Source organism: Aotus nancymaae, unplaced genomic scaffold (assembly GCF_030222135.1).
Source record: "Aotus nancymaae isolate 86718 unplaced genomic scaffold, 86718_ANA_hifiasm-v0.15.2.pri h1tg000064l_0, whole genome shotgun sequence".
Classification (NCBI taxonomy): domain Eukaryota; kingdom Metazoa; phylum Chordata; class Mammalia; order Primates; family Aotidae; genus Aotus; species Aotus nancymaae.
The window spans coordinates 5,401,493-5,419,844 of record NW_026988478.1 but is presented as its reverse complement, the minus strand read 5'-3'; the positions used below and the strand labels follow the sequence as shown (position 1 = coordinate 5,419,844).

Genomic DNA, 18,352 nt, shown 5'->3' with positions numbered 1-18,352 from the left:
TACAACAGAAAATTTACCAGTACACTAAGAGTACAAAAAAAATATTAAAGCTGGCCAATTCCCTCCTATTAAAAACAAGGAAGTTAAAGGCCCAGAGAGAGGAGGTGGCAGGGCACGGTGGCTCATGCCTGTAATCCTAGCACTTTGGGAAGCTGTGGCAGGTGGACTGCCTGAGCTTGGGAGTTCAAGACCAGCCTCAGCAACATGGTGAAATCCCATCTCTACTAAAATGCAGAAAAAAAAAAAAAAAAGTAGCCAGGAATGGCAGTTTGCACCTATAATCTCAGCTACTTGGGGGGCTGAGGCAGGAGAACTGCTTGAACCCGGGAGGCAGAGGTTGCAGTGAGCCAAGATCGTGCCATTGTACTCCAGCCTGGGCAACAGAACGAGACTCCATCTCAAAAAAAAAAAGCAAACAAAAAACAGAGGAAGAGATGTTCAAAGTTTCAGATGTTTGCTTTTTCTAATAGTTGTTTTTAATCATGGTAACATAAAACCATCCAACTCCTAGGCCCTCTTCAAACAAGACAAAACAAAACCATGAAACACTATAGGCCCCACAAATAACTAATGCAGTACTATCTTGACACTAATTTGTGAAAGGCAGCCAGAATAAACATTCCCCTATCAATACAGTAATGGCAGGAGTGGCCAGGTGTGGTGGCTCATGTCTGTAATCCCAGCACTTTGGGAGGCTGAGGCGGGCAGATCATGAAGTCAGGTGATCAGGACCATCCTGGCTAACAGGGTGAAACGCCACCTCTACAAAAAATTAGCTGGGCATGGTGGCGCATGCCTGTAATCCCAGCTACTCAGGAAGCTGAGGCAGGAGAATTACTTGAACCCAGGAGGCAGAGGTTACAGTGAGCTCAGATTGCGCCACTGCACTCCAGCCTGAACAACAGAGTTAGACTCCATCTTTAAAAAAAAAAAAAAAAAAAAAAAAAAAGAAATGGCAGAAGCTAGAGGTATTCAAGCCCATCACTGGGTCTCTGAAAAGGCACTCAAGCGCTATATAATGTCAAATATTCTGATCTCTAAATATTAGCAAGACGGAAGTTTCTTGGATACTATAGTTTAAAAAAGAGGAAGGAAAGAATGAAGCCTTTCTTCCTTGATTTGATACTTCCTTTCAGATTTTACCTGGGCAGTACTATCCAGGTAGTATCTGACAGTATGCCCCTGACAGTATGGGACACCATTCTGATAGCTGATCGCAGGCTTAACTATTAAATTTAGATTTAAGAGAATCACAGCTGGCAAAGACTTCTTTACCATTCTTCCATGAAAGAAGACAAAACTTTGAGTGTAGGAACTAAGTATGCATGACTCGGGCCCCTCTGGGTATTGCTCCTCAGGAACTGCTCCCCCAACATAATTCAATACTTAAGGCTGGTGGACTCTGTAGGGCAGTGGTGTCAAAGATCAGCTTTTTCATTGAAGAAATAGAAAGTACAAGCAGACCCTTCTGGCAGGAGCTGTAACATCAGGCTTCCAATCTAGATTTCATCAGTAATAAAGTAAACATTTTGATCTCTATTTCAGGACTCCTAAATTGTTCGACTGGACTTGAACTCAGGAGGAAAACTGGATGTTACTCATTGAACTCCGGGTACACATTATGTTTCATTAAAAAGTATCTATACAATTATGACATCAAGTAGATGTCATTTGCTACCAGAATTATGTGAAAAAACCCTTGTCTGAGAAAGAGGACATACTTATATACTTACTATGTAAATGTTTTTCAGAAAGTGAAGTCCTGGCTGGGTGCGGTGACTCACACCTATAATCCTAACACTTTGGGAGGCGGAGGCGGGTGGATTACCTGAGGTCAGGAGGTCGAGACCAGCCTGACTAACATGGTGAAACCCCAACTCTACCAGGAAAAAAAAAATAGCTGGGCATGGTGGCGCATACCTGTGATCCCAGCTACTTGGGAGGCTTAGGCAGGAGGACTGCTTGAATTCAGAAGGCAGAGTTACAGTGAGTCAAGATCATACCATTGTACTCCAGCCTGGGCAACAAGAGTGAAACTCCATCTCAAAAAAAAAAAAAAAAAAAAAAAAGGTGGAGTCCTTTCTTCAGTGAACTCTTATAGGGAGGGCCAACAGATAAAGTCAGTAAGAGTGACACTAGCCTGGTTAAAGAAGTGTGTGGTTTCTCAGAGTGCACCCTGTTCTCATGCTCCTCCCCACTCACTGCACAATCTTTCCTCTCCTTCACCTCCAGGCTATCTTTAGAAAACTTCAGAATACAATGATGAAAACCATGTCTTTGATCATTAAATACCAAAAAGTAACTCTAGTCTCCTCCTGAAGGACATGTCACTTTCTACACTTGAGAGATCAAGCCCGAAATCCAGACCCACAGGAAGGTGATGTGCCACGCTCCTTGGGTAGTCCGTTGGGTCATTTCACTGCAACAACAAGCTTATCAGCTCAACTGAAGAACCTAGAAGAGATGTCACTGAGGCCACTTTCCTATAGTAACTAAGATCTATTCAGCCTCTGTGGAAGACCTGAATATGATGACCTAGAAGAGCAGCCCCACTTAAAAAAAAAAAAAGAAGTATCACAAACTTAGTTTGTTTGTAGACCATATAAATTCTCACCATGCAAACTCTGATCTGTCCCCAACACATTCCACTCTGCGGGCAGCTTCAGGTGCCTAAATGCCAGCACCACCTTCTTATCGAGGGAATTCACATCCCCAGATGGGGGTCCCGACTGGTCAAGAAAACGGGTAAAGTTCAGAGCCTGTTGATTTCCAGCACTGGTTGCTAGGAATTTAGCCGCATCATACGCTTCATCCTGGATGAAATGAAAGTCTTCTTCAGCCACCACAAACACAGGAAGGCCCTCTTTGGAAGCACAGAGCTGCACCTTCACTGTCTCACAGCAATCATGACCTAAAGAAAACATAGGCAGCAAAAAATGTAGTATTAGAGTCTCTCTGCTGAAAGGATGCTGGTGGGTCCTCTTAGCTCTTATTTCATGATACACAAATTTCTCATCCTAAAAGACACCCCTCTCCTTCCTCTTGAGCTCTGACGGCATTTTTCCAAACTTCTTAAAACTCCATTTTCAGCTTTTAACATTATTTGCAAATACCAACTCCCTTAACAAAGAGCACTAACTGTGTGCCCCAGTTTTCACTACGGCTATAATATGGTATCTGGAACTGAACAGGCTTGAATTTCAACTAGGCGCTATGATTTGAACAAATTTAAGAATGAAAGCTCAAGGACCTGCAAGTAGCTACTGAACTAAATTAGATCTGAAAACGTAACAGGGAAAAAAATCACTCATACAAGTTATATAGGAAGAATTTTACAGATTCACTAGCACTTACTTCATTATCACAATACAAAGGCTCACATGATGAAGCACTTGGAAAAGCACATAATTACTTGATTTTATTTTACTATTATGAGCAATCCACAGCCTAAAAAAATAAATAATGATTTTTGTTCTCAGATACACTTTCTTTCCCATCTCAATCACTAATGTAATGAAGACTTCAATGAAATTACCTGGTTTGCATGAGGATAATGCAATGCTAGGGCTAGGAGCCCAATTCAGGAGACGCAAACACACCGAGGTCTCCATGATGCCCAGTGTACAGACTGGCAGGCACCTCAGGAGTGGTGGCTGGAGGCAGCAAGCTGCATGCCACTCCAAAGAGCACGGCTGGAGCCAAGTCAGCAAGATTTAACATCACACGTCTACGGGTAAGGCCTTATTAAAGAATCAGGCTTTCTTTTGAATTTTTAGCCTCACAGAATTAAATCTTTCCAATATGCAGAATACACTCATCACAATTCACATTGTATTTCCTGTTTTCACATGCTGATGTCAAACAGCCAGAACTATGCTCCTATCATCATCCTTCTTCCATAAATTATCTTTCTGATGACAAAAAGAAAAGAAAGTTGAGTTAATGTGTTTGTTGTTTGGGTGAATGCCGCTTTGTGCTCTGCCTAACCCTAACCCTGACTCATCATGGGCACCCATGCATGCGTCACTTCCCTGACTCTCTAACACATTCAGACTGCTGTTCTACAGCTGAGGACGTAGAGGGAAATCCTCTACATAGCCCCTGAGACTGAATTTCCAAACCACGGGCACAGGCCAACATAGGTTTCAGACTTGGAATGAACAAAGCTTTCTGCTGTCTTTGAAAGAGACAATGTTTTTTCCATGTAATCAGAATAATAAGTTGATTTTCCACATGCTTTTTTCCCAGGGGCCTCCTTAAGCCCTTCATCCTGTGGCAAAAGAAATCTCTCACTGCTGTATAATTCTAGGGTGGTAGGAAGTATTTACCAACCAAGTACCTATTACACGCCAGGCATCTGACATGTCATTTCTCTCCGTAACAATTTAATGAGGCATGTGCTGTCCTCAATATATAGATGAGAAACTGGGACTTAACTTAATTCTGCACCTTAATATATGTGTAACTGTCCCATGTTACACATATATTAAGGTGCAGAATTCATTATTCAGAGTCAAGGCTGATAGCAAAGGACATGGCCTACTAAATCATGATCCAAGGGTTTTGTACCACATTGCCTGTAAATAGACAACGTGTTTGAAGAGGAATAAGGCTAAGAACTAAGTACCTGCCTAAGAGGAGCCTAACACTCGGAATGACGGGCTAGTATGACCTTTAAGCAAAAATAATTGGTTCAGGAATCACGAAGATAAGTCTTCATGTGAACAATGAATCCACACAATACTCCCACTGCCTTCCAAGTCAAATTCTTTCTAAGAAGGCTGCAGGAAGCTGAAGCATCCTCTGCCTGGTGTGTGTGTATAAGCATGAGCATGTGCACATGCATGCACACTTTATAATAATGTATATGCGGAATTTATACATTTAATATATGAAAGAGAATTGCGGGAAAAAACAGTATTTCTTTGAAGGGCAGCCAACCTAACTACACAGACATCAATGTTAGCAGAAACAAGCCAAATGATTTGTCTATTTTTCTAGCAGAAAATGTTTCTTTTAAAATATTCTCTAACATCTGACTCAGTTTTGTTCAAGAGCTAAAAGCTAGACATCCATCAAGTCCAGGCACTATGATCAGAAGGTGAAGATGAGTAAAATAAGGAGTCTCAACTCCCCAGAGATTTACGGTCCATAACAGAGAATCAAACAAGCTACAGGTAACTGCAATGTAAGTGAAAATGAGAGGAGCTCTACAAGAACTTTCCTAATATCTAAATATCTAAATACAGTGCAACTTGGAAAGAGGACTAGTGCATTCCGAATGTGGGCAAAAGCAGGAAGATTTCACAAAGGAGATAGCAATTAAGGACTTAGGCCAGGCACAGTGACTCATGCCTGTAATCCCAGCACTTTGGGAGGCCAAGGCAGGCACATAAAACTGGAGGCCAGGAGTTTAAGATCAGCCTGGCCAACATGGCGAGACCCTGTCTGTACTAAAAATAACAAAAAATCAGCCAGGCGTCCATAGTCCTAGCTACTAGGGAAGGCTGAGCAAGAAGAACAGCTTGAATCTGGGAGACAGAGGTTGCCATGAGCCAAGATCGTGCCACTGCACTCCAACTTGGGAGATAGAGATCCTGTCTCTAAATAAATAAATAAAATCTAGAAGGGACTCCTAAGTTCTTTAATATTATCACCCAAAACAACATACATAGCCTCACTTAATTTCCAAATAAACTTATGGCAGATGGATGGTGAATGATGGGTAAATGGATGCATGAAGCGATACATATGTCAGTCAGGAGAACTGCTTTAAAGAAAAAATGCTGTGCTTCATCAATGCAATCAATGTATAGCACTGTCCCATTTATTCAGAATTAAGCTAATCTGTAAACTTCTGAAAGTCATTTGAGGTAGATATGACTAAATGTCAATAAAGACCAAAATTTCACAATTCAATGATGACAAGTAATTTGAGATCCAAATTGAATTATGCCAATCTTCAATTTGCAATGCCTTAGAAGAGAGATTACATTATGTAAAGTAGAGTATCCATAGCCCTATCCATTTAACCAGTCCTTATCCTTTCTCAAGTCTATGCAAAGATGAGAAACCTGAACCCTTGAATCAGAAAGGGAGTCACAATACCACTAAAAGTAAACATCAGTCACAAAGCAAAAAGCCATGATGAAGCAATGCTATCTTACTCAAAACTGAAGTGCAGAAGTATCCGCACAGAAATCTGTCTGGAATTGCTAAAAGTGACTGTTTACTTGGGCAGAATGGGATGAGGATGAATCACAGGGAGAGAAACAGAACAAGGGGGATGGGTATGTGCGTGTGGGGGTGTTGTGCTTGGCAACACCAGTATGCTTACCTCTTCCAGCTCCATTAACAAAGTTTGTTAGCAGGTTATGTGTGAGCTACTGTCAGCTCTATTTGTGTATAACTAAAATCAAACTGTATAACAGAGAAGGCAGAATGTCAGAAGTAGCCATGAAATAGATACCTGAGAGAAACTGTTCAATTGTTAATCCAATGTTTTCCCTTCAGACATGAATTCAAAATCTCAAGGAGAAATGATTAATCATAAGTAAAATACGCTATAAATCTGGAGTTTATTTGGTATGATTAGAGGCTTCTTTTTCAAAAGAAAACCTGAGGGTTAAAAGATGAGTGGGGAACTCACAGTTTCCTGGATCAGTCTTTATTACCTTAAAGAGTACACTGGAAGCGTTACTACTGATCACGAATAAAGAAGTACCTTGCCCTACTGTCTGGAAATCAACCGCACGAGGTTGGCAGGCCTACTCTCTCAAATTAATGTTTCCTATTAGGCTCAAGTGGCTCTCAAGATTATATTTTAATTCCTATAACCTTTCTGATAAAGTAAGGCGGGGGCGGGAATCAGCATTTTTTTTTTAAATGTTATATAATACAGACTCAGTAATAAAACTAAAATCATTGCATATGCCTACACCAAACCTCTTACTATCATAAATTAGCTCTAGAGACATGACTATTTGCAAGAGGGCCATTAGTCATATGACTGCCTTTGTACATACAGACTGCAGGGTTATTAACAATGTCTACAATTACACTGCAAGGACATGGGGGGATGGGAAACCTATCCAATTTGAAAGAATAACCACAAACTAACTTTCTGCACGAAAGCATAAGCTGCAGTAGGAAGAATAGCAGGATTTTCAGTTAGTTCCATGGTGTTTTTCCTTTGATTCAATTTCCTAGAGACAAGAAAGGAAAATAAAAATCCCAATCTTTTTTTTAAAAAGGAAGTTCTGAAAATGAAGGCAGCTACTCTAGAGAATTTAGAGAGGAGAAGGAGAGAGGGAAACTACAGGTAGAAACATTGCCCAAACTTTAATTCCATATTTTAAATTATGAATTAATTTCTCAACTTCTTACACTATCAAGTCCACTTACAAGATAAATATAAAATAAATTATGGGGTGGGAGAAGTCTGCTCCCAGCTGAACTGTAGGGACCCTCCTCAAGTATACTGGCAAATGAGCCATCAAGTAGAAAACACTAGGTTTGAACTCCAGCTCCACTGCAACAGATTTGCTTATCCTAAGAAGGTCAATCAACCTTGAAGCCTGTTTTCCTTGTACGCAAAATGAGAACGTCATCAACCTTATGGATTGTTTAAAAACATCAGAGCTGTGTACAAAGTATCTGGCATAAAATGGTCATCTAAAACTGGTAGTTTTTATTATTAGCTATTAAAATGCTTCTGTTAGGTAACTCAAGGAAAACAGATTCCTAATACTCCAAAAAGAGCTCCTCTAGCATGGCCCAACAAAGCTTTCCATCAGCACTGGAGAACTGAAAAAATAAAGAAAGGAGGGAAAGAATAAACAAAACACAAAGAGCACCTAGATGAGAAACAAAAACTTAACTACCCATGGTCCTCTTAAAATCACCTAATCTACACCTTTTCTATGCTGGCAGGTCAGGAGGTGTGTTTGTGCAAGGTTGGGAGAGCTCTCCTGCAGGCTCCTTCTCAGTGTATGGAGCACCCATGGAAACAAAATATTGCTACTGATAAACAAAAAGGCTGAAGCGTGGCCCAAGAATTACTTCATTTCCTATTAAGCTAAAAGTGGAATGCATCCCATCTGGGCCTTCTCTTTTGAGGATGAAACAATAGGAACTTTGTTTCATCGGCTATCCAAAAAGAAACCCTAAAAGTGTTAGCTGAGCCAGCCAAGTCCAGCCCCACACCGATGTCACCTTCTAAGAGAAAGAATGATGGAAAATATAAAAATACCTTTATTACTTCAGTTTGGCATCAAAGTCTCTAAAAATTTGGTGTCTTTTTCTTCCTTAAGTGGCTATGATAGGGTTAAAGGAAACAAATTTTCAGTCTTCAGATGCAGACTCTGTTGGAAATAGGATTATGTGCAGAAGCATGTACACCCACTGCTGGGTTTTGGTGATCTAATGGCAGATGTGCAAATTTGGTATATGTGTAAAACATCTCTATGTGTACAGGAGTACTGAATCAGAAGAGAACAAACAGTAGGCACGGGAATTTCACCATGCACATTTTAGAGGAAGAAGGGGAGATTTCATGCTAAAAATGTGCTCTACTATATTCCAGCCCACACTTCTAAGGCAGTGTTTCTCAGCCTTTTCTTCTGTTATCATCCCCCTAAACAGCCTTTTCAGACATTATTCTCTATTGATCCCTCACCTTATGAAACTTTAACCACAGATATACCACAAATTTGTTTAACTGTGTTTTACATATACACAGTATGTTTTTTTGTTCCTCAAAAGCCAATTTTCACCCCCTTGGAAGAAAATCGCTCCCTTAATATTGTATGCCCTAAGATTCCAGTGCTGTCTTCACAGTTCCAAAGTTATAAAATATATTATTTTCTAATAACATTACAACTAAGGATAGTAGATAACAGATTTTTTCCCCTTCCACTAGTTCTCAGTCTGTTCTTCCAGTATAACCACTATATGTACTGACTAGCATAGGGACAGCATTTAAGTTTTATAGAATATAAAATCTCATGTGTCTAGAGATAACCTTATAGTATTTCAGAATAAGGAGACTGTTAGAAAATGTCCGATAAAAATAACTGATTACCTCGGCAGGGGTTGCCAGGGGATTGGGGGGTGGTGTCAGAATTCTCTAATTAGGCCCATTAAATTAAAAGTCTACAACTTCTTTTCAAATATGCTATTCAATTTGGTAATAGTGGATGCCTGCTGCTAGAAAGTAAGTCTTGGTTCATAAAAAATTAAAGATACCAGGCATGGTGGCTCGCGCCTGTAATTCCAACACTTTGAGAAGTGGAGGCAGAAGGATCACTTAGCCCGGGAGTTCGAGACCAGCCTGGGCGACACAGGGAGACATCATCTCTACAAAAAAAGAAAGAAAGAAAAAAGAAAATCCACTCATGATGGTGAGTGGTACTTGGGAGGGTGAGGAAGAAGGATCACTTGAGCCTGGGAGGTCAAGGCTGCAGTGAGCTATGATTGCACCACTGTAACTTTAGCCTGGACAAAAGAGTAAGACTCTGTCTTAAAAAAAAAAAAAAAAGAAAGAGAAAAATAAAGACGTAACATATTATAACTGTCAGACCATTTGTTGCAAACTGGGCTGCAAATTTTTCCTTTAAACCCGAAAGAACTTCTAATCAGATAAATGTCTTCTTTTTTAATGACAAATCTACTTTAAAAGTACCTTCCCTTATCAGTGAGAAAGAAAAGGAAAATATAAAAGAGCTGAGTCAAATTTGGAGTCAATAAAGGTTTGTAGTTCTTCAAACAAGAACCCTCTCGTGAATTCTAAAAATAAATAACAGATGTGCTGAAAAAATTTTTCATTTTATGAAAGATTCTGCACCAAAGTATTTTACAAAAATAGTACACAAAAATCACTAAACATCCTGTTCCATCTTTCATCACTACTTGCTTGGTCTAAATTCAGTTTCATTAATAAAACTGAACACAATAAAACAGTACTCTATGCCCGCATCCCACCCCAACAATTATATTAAAAGGATGTCCAGATTTCTGTAAGCTATTTGCCAATCCTACCTAGGTCTTAAAAAAACAAATCTCAGTTTTACCTCTAGAGGAAAATCACTGGTTAATGAAAACGTCATTTAGGGTTGTATTTGGTTTTTTTTTTTATTGTTGTTGTTTTTTATTGAGACCGAGTCTCGCTCTGTCACCCAGGCTGAACTACAATAGCATGATCTTGGCTCACTGCAACCACCGCCTCCTGGGTTCAAGTGATTCTTATGCCTCAGCCTCCTGAGTAGCTGGGACTACAGGCAACCACCACCACACTCAGCTAATTTTTGCATTTTTAGTAGAGATGGGGTTTCACCGTATTGGCCAGGCTGGTCTCAAACTCCTGACCTCATGATCTGCCCACCTCGGCCTCCCAAAGTGCTCAGATTACAGGCGTGAGCTACCACGTCCAGCCAGAGTTCTATTTGTTTACTATGAAGGGGCAATAATGGAAAATTTTATTTTCATTTATTACTAAGGCAATACCTTCATTATTATAAGTATAATTCCATTTCAAGCTATGTTTCAAAGAAATTATATTCTTGAACTGGCCACTTTCATAGGTGTTTTGAAAGTAACATTTTATTATAAAGCCTTGGTTGGCCTCCAGTATTAATCAGCACAAAGATGGATTTATTTTCAAAAGAGAGGACATTCTTTTCAGCCTCCAAAATGTTTTCATCGAAAATTACTATGCATCATACAAATAACATGCTCAGTGTAAACACTTAGACGATCCAAAGATAGAAAAAGTAGAAAGTCAAAGTCCACTTCTTTACTTGCCCTCTAACATGTTACCACTTATGCTTAATCTATTTTATTTTTAAAACGGAGGGGAAATCATATCATAACGACTTTAAAAGGCCTTTACAACTTCTTTGTACTTACACACAGACACACACGGGGGCGGGGGAAGGGGAGGGCGGGGAGGGGCAAAGACAGGGACAGACAGACACATAACACTTCAATGTAAAGACTTATTAGAAAACATTAAAAAAAATGACAAAACAGATGGGTGGGAGATGGGCCTGCAATTTCAATATCCAAAGTCAAAAAAATTTATTAGGATATAATTTAGAATATCTACTTGTCAACCCTATTTGGGGAAAATATTAATTTGATAAAAGGTTACAGACTAACATCAAAAAGTAGCTGCCTTTTGAAAGTCAATCAATTTTTTGGTTTTACGAAAAACAAATGCTACAAAACACTGACAGTGAAACATACAGAGAACTTAAAGAAAAATCAGAGCCAGCAATCTGGATGAAACACGACATTAAAAGCAAGAACAGGCTGGGCACAATGGCTCACACCTGTAATCCCAGCACTTTGGGAGGCCAAGGAGGGTAGATCATGAGGTGAGGAGTTCAAGGCCAGCCTGGCCAAAATGGAGAAACCTCATCTCTACTAAAAATACAAAAGTTAGCCAGGCATGATGGCACGGGCCTGTAATCTCAGCTATTCAGGAGGCTGAGGGAGGAGAATCACTTAAACTCCGGAGGCAGATATTGCAGTGAACTGAGATTGTGACATTCACTGCACTCCAGCTCTGGGCGTCCAAACAAGACTCCGTCTCCAAAAAAAAAAAAAAAAAAGAGCAAGAACAAGGCACAAAGCTTTATCTTCTCTTAGCCAAAATAACTAGGAATTGCAGAGCTAGTCCCACACGTCATCACAAAGAGTACAGAGGAATCCCTGCAGGCAGTAGCTGCTGCAAAAAGCAGACCATGCACGTTTATCCAGGAACTGGGATGCACAGTGCACTGCATGGGCTTTCCATGAAGAATCTTGACTAATTTGGCACTGCCCCCAGCAAACAGGAACTCTCAAGCTATCAGTGCAGCTAACTGATGTACAGAAATCATCAATGGGAGCTCTGGGGGAGTTGCAGGGGGGAACACACCAAAAACAGACTCCTTCTCCAAGCTAAGTATGCAACTCAAGAAGTCAGAGACTCCTTTTGAATGTATTTGGGAAAAAAAAAAAAAAAAAGGCCGGAGGGGGGCAATTATACGTGAGTGTGGGTGTATTCACACACACACACATCTTTCTAGAAGAGAAGCTTCTGGGAACCAGGATGTGTGACAGTAAAAATGTTGGTTCTAGCAAGTGACAACTTCCTAGAACAAGCCTTCTTAGCATGTACCACTGAGCAAAACAAACAAAAATCCTTGTCCTCATAAAGCTGACACTTTAGTTGGGGCAGACAGAAAAGAAGTAAGATAAGTAAAATACATGTGAGAAGTTGAAAAGTGCAATGGAGAAAAATAACGCAGGAAAGGGGGACAGGAAATGTGGAGAGGAGGCAGCTGGGTATTTTTATAAGCTGTACCAAAAGGCCTCACTGAGAAGGTGATAGCTGAGTACAGGCCTGAAGGAAGGGAAGGCACAAGTCTAAGTCCACAAAGGCAGATTTTAAAAAGTTTAGTTCCAGGCTAGAAAATTTACCCCATGATATGAACAAGAAATTCAAAACAAGTTAACTTTCAAAATACCCCTATCTCTACCCCTCCACAATAAATTACTAACTAAACCAAATGACAGTTGCTGAAAAAGACAAGTAACCAGAAAAATCTCCTATGTGATGAGTAAAGCAATAGTGTCCAGTCAGGAATCTCCTTTGCTTAGTTACCAGAGCTTCTACTACACCAACCAAGGATCTCACTGGTACCCTCGCACACATACCAAAGACTCACATGTTAAAGCACTGCCTTACTCTGCATTTGGCCTTCCAGAGGTACAAGAAGGTCTTTCAAGGACTCTACTCCTTTTGTTACCTCTGCTGTGAAGAGGCAGCTCATACCAGCTGCCTGACTAAATTCAGGTGGGAAGCAGAACGTTCAGGCCTATGGGATGGGGGAGTTATCTGACCTCATAAGCATGATGGAAAATACTGGGATGTGGGTAAGAGAAGAGATGATTAGTCAAAAAGGAAAGAAAAGCCAGGTACTAGGTAGGACTCCAGGGCCAAAGCTAAGGGGTCACCACTGAGGATTCGGACCAAATTAGCGGAAAGGAACAGTGTGTAATTCCCATTCTGCTTGGCTTGGGTAGGCAGGGCAAGAGTACTTACATTGACATATATAAAAGAATCAAAGTCAAGGCAAGAAATGTGAACTAGAGTTCAGAAAGGTAGGCTGAGGACAAGGTACAAGGATCTGGTACAGACTCAGAGCTCCAGGCTGTCATACAAGTTCAGCGACTCCAGGATAGTAACTGCCTGTTGCCCATCCTAATTTAAGGACCTTACCAGTAAAGGTGTAAAGGCTTCCAGGCACATCCCTCTGCACCAAGAGAACAGACTTTGTTGGGATTTGTAACTGAAGATCACAGTTAGGACACAGGGCATCCTTGTTATATCTGCCTCTTTCCTTGTATCTGCTTGCAATCTCCTTGTATCTACTTATATGTTCTTTCTAGACACATATGCAAACACAGGTATATGAACACAGAGCCCTCAAATTTTAACCCTAAAGAGTTCCTAATATAGGAAGTATTAAGTTTATAAAAATTACCTCAATCCCTTTCCTAATGAGAACCGAGTCATGGACTGATTGATTATACCTGGGTTAAGAAGCGGTTTCTCCCTATCACCAACACATAATAAATTTTCAGCAATGGTGATACTGGATGGCACCTGCTAGAGAGAACACCTCAAGTTCCAGAGAAGACTTTCTGATATGATATACATCACAGGAAACAAAATGACTGGAACTATGGGTCGCAAGGACAGATACCTAATACTCTTCAGAAGAGAAAACAGTATCTATTTTCTGTCCATAAAAATTTGGAAATAATATACCTAGGGACTCTCTAGAATCTTTAAATCCTCTAATTTTCAACAGCATTTTTTTTTTTGCCAAGTAGGAGGATAAAAACAGCTTTCGACGGTCATAATCCCAGTTCTTAAATAAGTCATAATTTACAAAATTTGGTAGCTGGCCGACATAAAAGCAATATACATAAAATGGCACAGCAATAAAAAACTGGCAATCTGCTCCAATACCAGCAGGACCAGATATTCAAACTGCTTTATAAACTTAACAATTTTTTAACACTACCTATACCAACAAAGTAGAATCGATGTTGTATTACAATGCTGGTTTTAAAAAAATGTTTCAATAAGAATTGTATCTGTCTTATTATTCTTTAAAGAAAACAGCTAAAAATGTTGACAGTTTAGGAGTTCCCTCTAAATGCGTCCTTTTTTGAATTCTGACGAAAACTGGTCAACAGTGAACTCTGAAGCAGGGTCAGTTAGGGAAAGAAGCGCATCTCCAAACACAAGTCAGTATGTCTTCAGATGATGAGATTGGTAAGAGACGACCATTACTTTATTAGCCTTTTCTGGTGAAGCAGCAATGACTTAATGACTTTGTAAGAATTTTTAAAAAGTAAACATTTTCTTCTTAATTCTGTTAAACTCATAAATGCAACAGTGATTAAGTATTCATTCCATCATGAACTATAATTTGTTAACTTGGGGAAAAGCTGGCTTTATGAAACATTTTGTAAGCTTTTCCATCAGAGATACTGAGGAATGTGTTACTAATTATGTTTTACCTTTTGGTTTTGCCACTGTGAAATTTCAGAATCAGAGTTGCAGTCCCACCATAGTAACCATGTGAGCACTTGTAACTTCCACATATATTTTAGTTTTCCCAAAATCTCAATGCTGCCATTAATTAATATTTTTGCTGATCCTGATTTTTATCTTTCAATTTACAATGTTTTATTTCATTTTTGTTTACCTAGGTTCAAATTTTTGTGGAATATGCAAGATATAAACAAAATAGAGTACCTACGTAGTTAAAAGAGCTGACAATGGTTATAGTATCCTGGCTCACGCTTCCTGTCACTCTATACTAATAAACATACAGTAAAAGTATTTAAAAACTAGGAAAAGCTAGTAAGGATTCCATTCAAATACTTACCAGGAGTAATTGTCTCCAATGTATCAGAACTGACCTTCCGAGTACTTGCACAGTGATGGAGGGTGGAACCCGAAAATACCAAGTAAAATACTACATCATCTTCAACTTTGTCCTCTTCGGCAAGCAACACTGTAACAACACAATCGCCCTAGGAAAGGAAACAATATAGCAAGTTTACATTAGTAAGGTTCCTCTTCACAGCCTTCATCAAATGTCATATTTAAGGGAAAGTCAAATATATCTAAACTATGCCCCCATTCTAGTAGGTTGAAACAAATATAAACATTGAGCACTTATGTGCCAGGCAACCTTCTAGGCATTCACAATACAGAAAGAACCTGAAAATAAGATCGTTCTCTCTTCTTTAAACTTATATTTTAGGGGAGGTGATTAGACAAATAAGTTAACCAACAAGATGAAGGTAAAATTTACTTGATGAGTGGTATAAAAAGGGGAGAGGGCAGGGGGAAACGTAGAAGAAAATCCAAAAATAAGGCAGAGAGGATGGAGGGGATATAATAAATGGACACATCCTCGTACTCAGAATGTTCCTTAACTGCTGTGTTCCCGTTGACAATAATTCTCTACATTCTATACCCCATAAATCATTACCAAGTCCATATATTCTCCAGCAAAGGTGGAGAGACTCTACTAGGCTTTCCTGGAAATGTCAGAGTGCAAAGAGGATGAGCTTGGGGCTCCAGCCTAGGTGCACAGCAGGCTACAACATCTAAGTTTGTGCAAGTATATGCCATGATGTTTGCACAATGAACAAAATCACCTAATGCCACATTTCTCACAACAAAGCCCATAATTTAAACAACACACGACTGTATAGGAAAACTCCTGGAACATATGTGGTTCAACTCTCAGCCTGTGATTTTTTTTTTTTTTTTTTTTGAGACGGAGTCTCAAACTATCACCCAGGCTGTAGTGCAGTGGTACAATCTCGGCTCACTGCAATCTCTGTCTCCTGGGTTCAAGTAATTCTCCTGCCTCAGTCTCCTGAGTAGCTGGGACTACAGACGCATGCCACCATGCCCAGTTAATTTTTTTGTATTTTTAGTAGAGATGCGGTTTCACCATGTTGGCCAGGATGGTCTTGATCTCCTGACCTCGTGATCCGCCCCCCTCAGCCTCACAACATGCTGGGATTACAGGCGTGAGCCACCGTATCCGGCCTGCCTATGATAATATTTTTAACCTATTACAACAGGAGGCTGCTTTTCTAATAATTTATATTTTCTGACCATCTGGCATCCCTATTCTTCTTTATCCACCCCTACATTAATCCCACGAAATCAGACAAAAATCTTGGGCCAATAACTCTGTCTATGACTTTCCAACTATTAGAAGGTAATACATCTTTGTCTTTTTGTTATTTATTTATTTATTTATCTATTTTGAGACAGAATTTCCCTCTTGTCACCCAGGCTGGAGTGCAGAGGTTCAATCTCGGCTCACAGCAACCTCCAACTGCTGGGTTCAAGGCAATTCTGGTGCCTCAGCCTCCCAAGTAGCTGGGATTACAGGGATCCACCACCATGCCTGGCTAAACTTTTTTGTATTTTTAATAGAGACAGGGTTTCGTCATGTTGGCCAGGTTTGTCTTGAACTCCTGACCTCAGGTGATCCACCCACCTCAGTCTCCCAAAGTGCTAGGATTACAGGAGTTAGCCACTTGCACGTGGCTGCAAATATTCTTTAGCAGTTTTTATACTTTTTTTTTTCTTCTTAAATCAAGGCCAGTGGCTAAATATATTCTATGAAATATGAAATACAGTCCTAATTATTAGCATTCTCCCAATTACAAACTATATAATTCCTGTTGTAACCATAACAAAAGATTGTAAAGCATCAAAGTTTAAAGCACTGAGATTTAATACTATCTAAATCTTAATAATGCACTATAGAAAAATCAATTTAGAGAAGGCCAGACCATTATAATTAGCGGAGTAAATTCTCATTACATATAGAATATTTTTCCTTTCAATTTTAGCAACAATTACAGCCAACAAGAGAACCATACCACCCTGTGGTCACAATTTACTAAGCCCAGCAGCATAACTGAGCAGAAGGTACTTGTTTATTAAACACTAAAAAGCAAAAATCATCAATTAAAACCGAGGAACCAGGTATATTAACAAAAAATGCTCCAGTGGGTCCGTGACTACTAATATGACATCACAGTGGGGCATTCAAAAGTATCCTAATCCAAGGAACATCGCAGCTGGTAAAACAGAATTATCACTGATTTCAGTTACTACTAAGAATTATACTTCTGTCTTGTTCATAAGACTCTTTCTTGGAAACATTTTCAAAAAGCTTAGCCTGGTAAAATGTATAATCTCCTTTGGCATGATGCAACCAGTTAAAAAGATGTTTACAGCATGTATGAGAAGAGTTCATTTCTCAAGGTACTGAAATACCCTCATAACCTGAAAAAAGGACAAATGAGAAGTTCCATCCTTTGCAGCACAGGTTGGCAAACTATGACCCACAAGCTAATTCCAATCTCTCACCATCGCCTATTTCACATTTTGCAGGGGTGGGAGTCGGGGTTAGGGCTAGGGGCAAAAGAAGGCCTTTTAATCCTTTTGATGTGAAAATTCCATAAAATTCAAATTTCACTGTCAATAAAGGTTTTATTGGAATTCAGCCTATTCATCTACCCACTGTCCATGGACAGTTTGGCACTATAATGGGCCATAGAAGGTAATGATTACATGAGAAGTTAGCCCACACCCTAAATTAATTACTAACTGGACTTTTTCAGGAAAAAAAAAAAAAAATCGCTTTGATTTCTAAACTGGAATTCTAAGAATATATCTTCCTTTGCAAGATCAAGAATTTCATCCTCACGTAAGACCCAACATTTTGCTGGGAGACTCTCTGTGACCCAAGATACTAGTGGTATCTGGGGCCTCTCTTTGACTGGGGACAGAAGAGATGGCTAACAGAGGCAGATGAATCTTTCTGGCAATGCTTTCAACATGAACCTCTTTTTACAAGTCAGTCAGTTTTAAATTGCTTTCATACCTTTAATAGTTGGGGTTTTCTGTTGCTGTTGTTTGAGACAGGGTCTCACTTACTCGCCCAGGCTGGAGTGCAGTGGTACAATCGGGACTCACCACAGCCTCCAGTTCCAGGACTCAAGTGATCCTTCCCACTCTGCCTCCCAAGTATCTGGGACCACAGGCATGCGCCACCACTTCTGGCTACTTTTTAAATTTTCTGTAGAGAGTAAGTATCCCTATGTTGCCCAGGCTGGTCTCAAACTCCTGAACTCAAGCAAATCCTCCAGCCTCGGCCTCCGATAAATGTTGAGATTACAGGCATGAGCCACTGCGCCCAGCCTGTAGGTATTTTTTGTTGTTGTTGTTATTTTGTAATATTAAGTC

At 39.8% G+C, this 18,352-nt stretch overlaps 1 protein-coding gene across 10 annotated transcripts in view; it reads right to left on the bottom strand.

Annotated features, from left to right (window-relative positions):
* AKAP13 (A-kinase anchoring protein 13) overlaps positions 1-18,352 on the bottom strand; it is a 248,043-nt gene that overhangs the window by 196,551 nt on the left and 33,140 nt on the right. For all 10 annotated transcript variants that reach the window (XM_064366197.1, XM_064366198.1, XM_064366200.1 and 7 more), the window contains exons 2-3: positions 14,952-15,099; positions 2,615-2,911 (exon numbers count right to left, since the gene is read on the bottom strand). In XM_064366197.1, the coding sequence (XP_064222267.1) occupies positions 2,615-2,911; positions 14,952-15,099 (445 nt within the window). The remainder of the gene's footprint in view (positions 1-2,614; positions 2,912-14,951; positions 15,100-18,352) is intronic.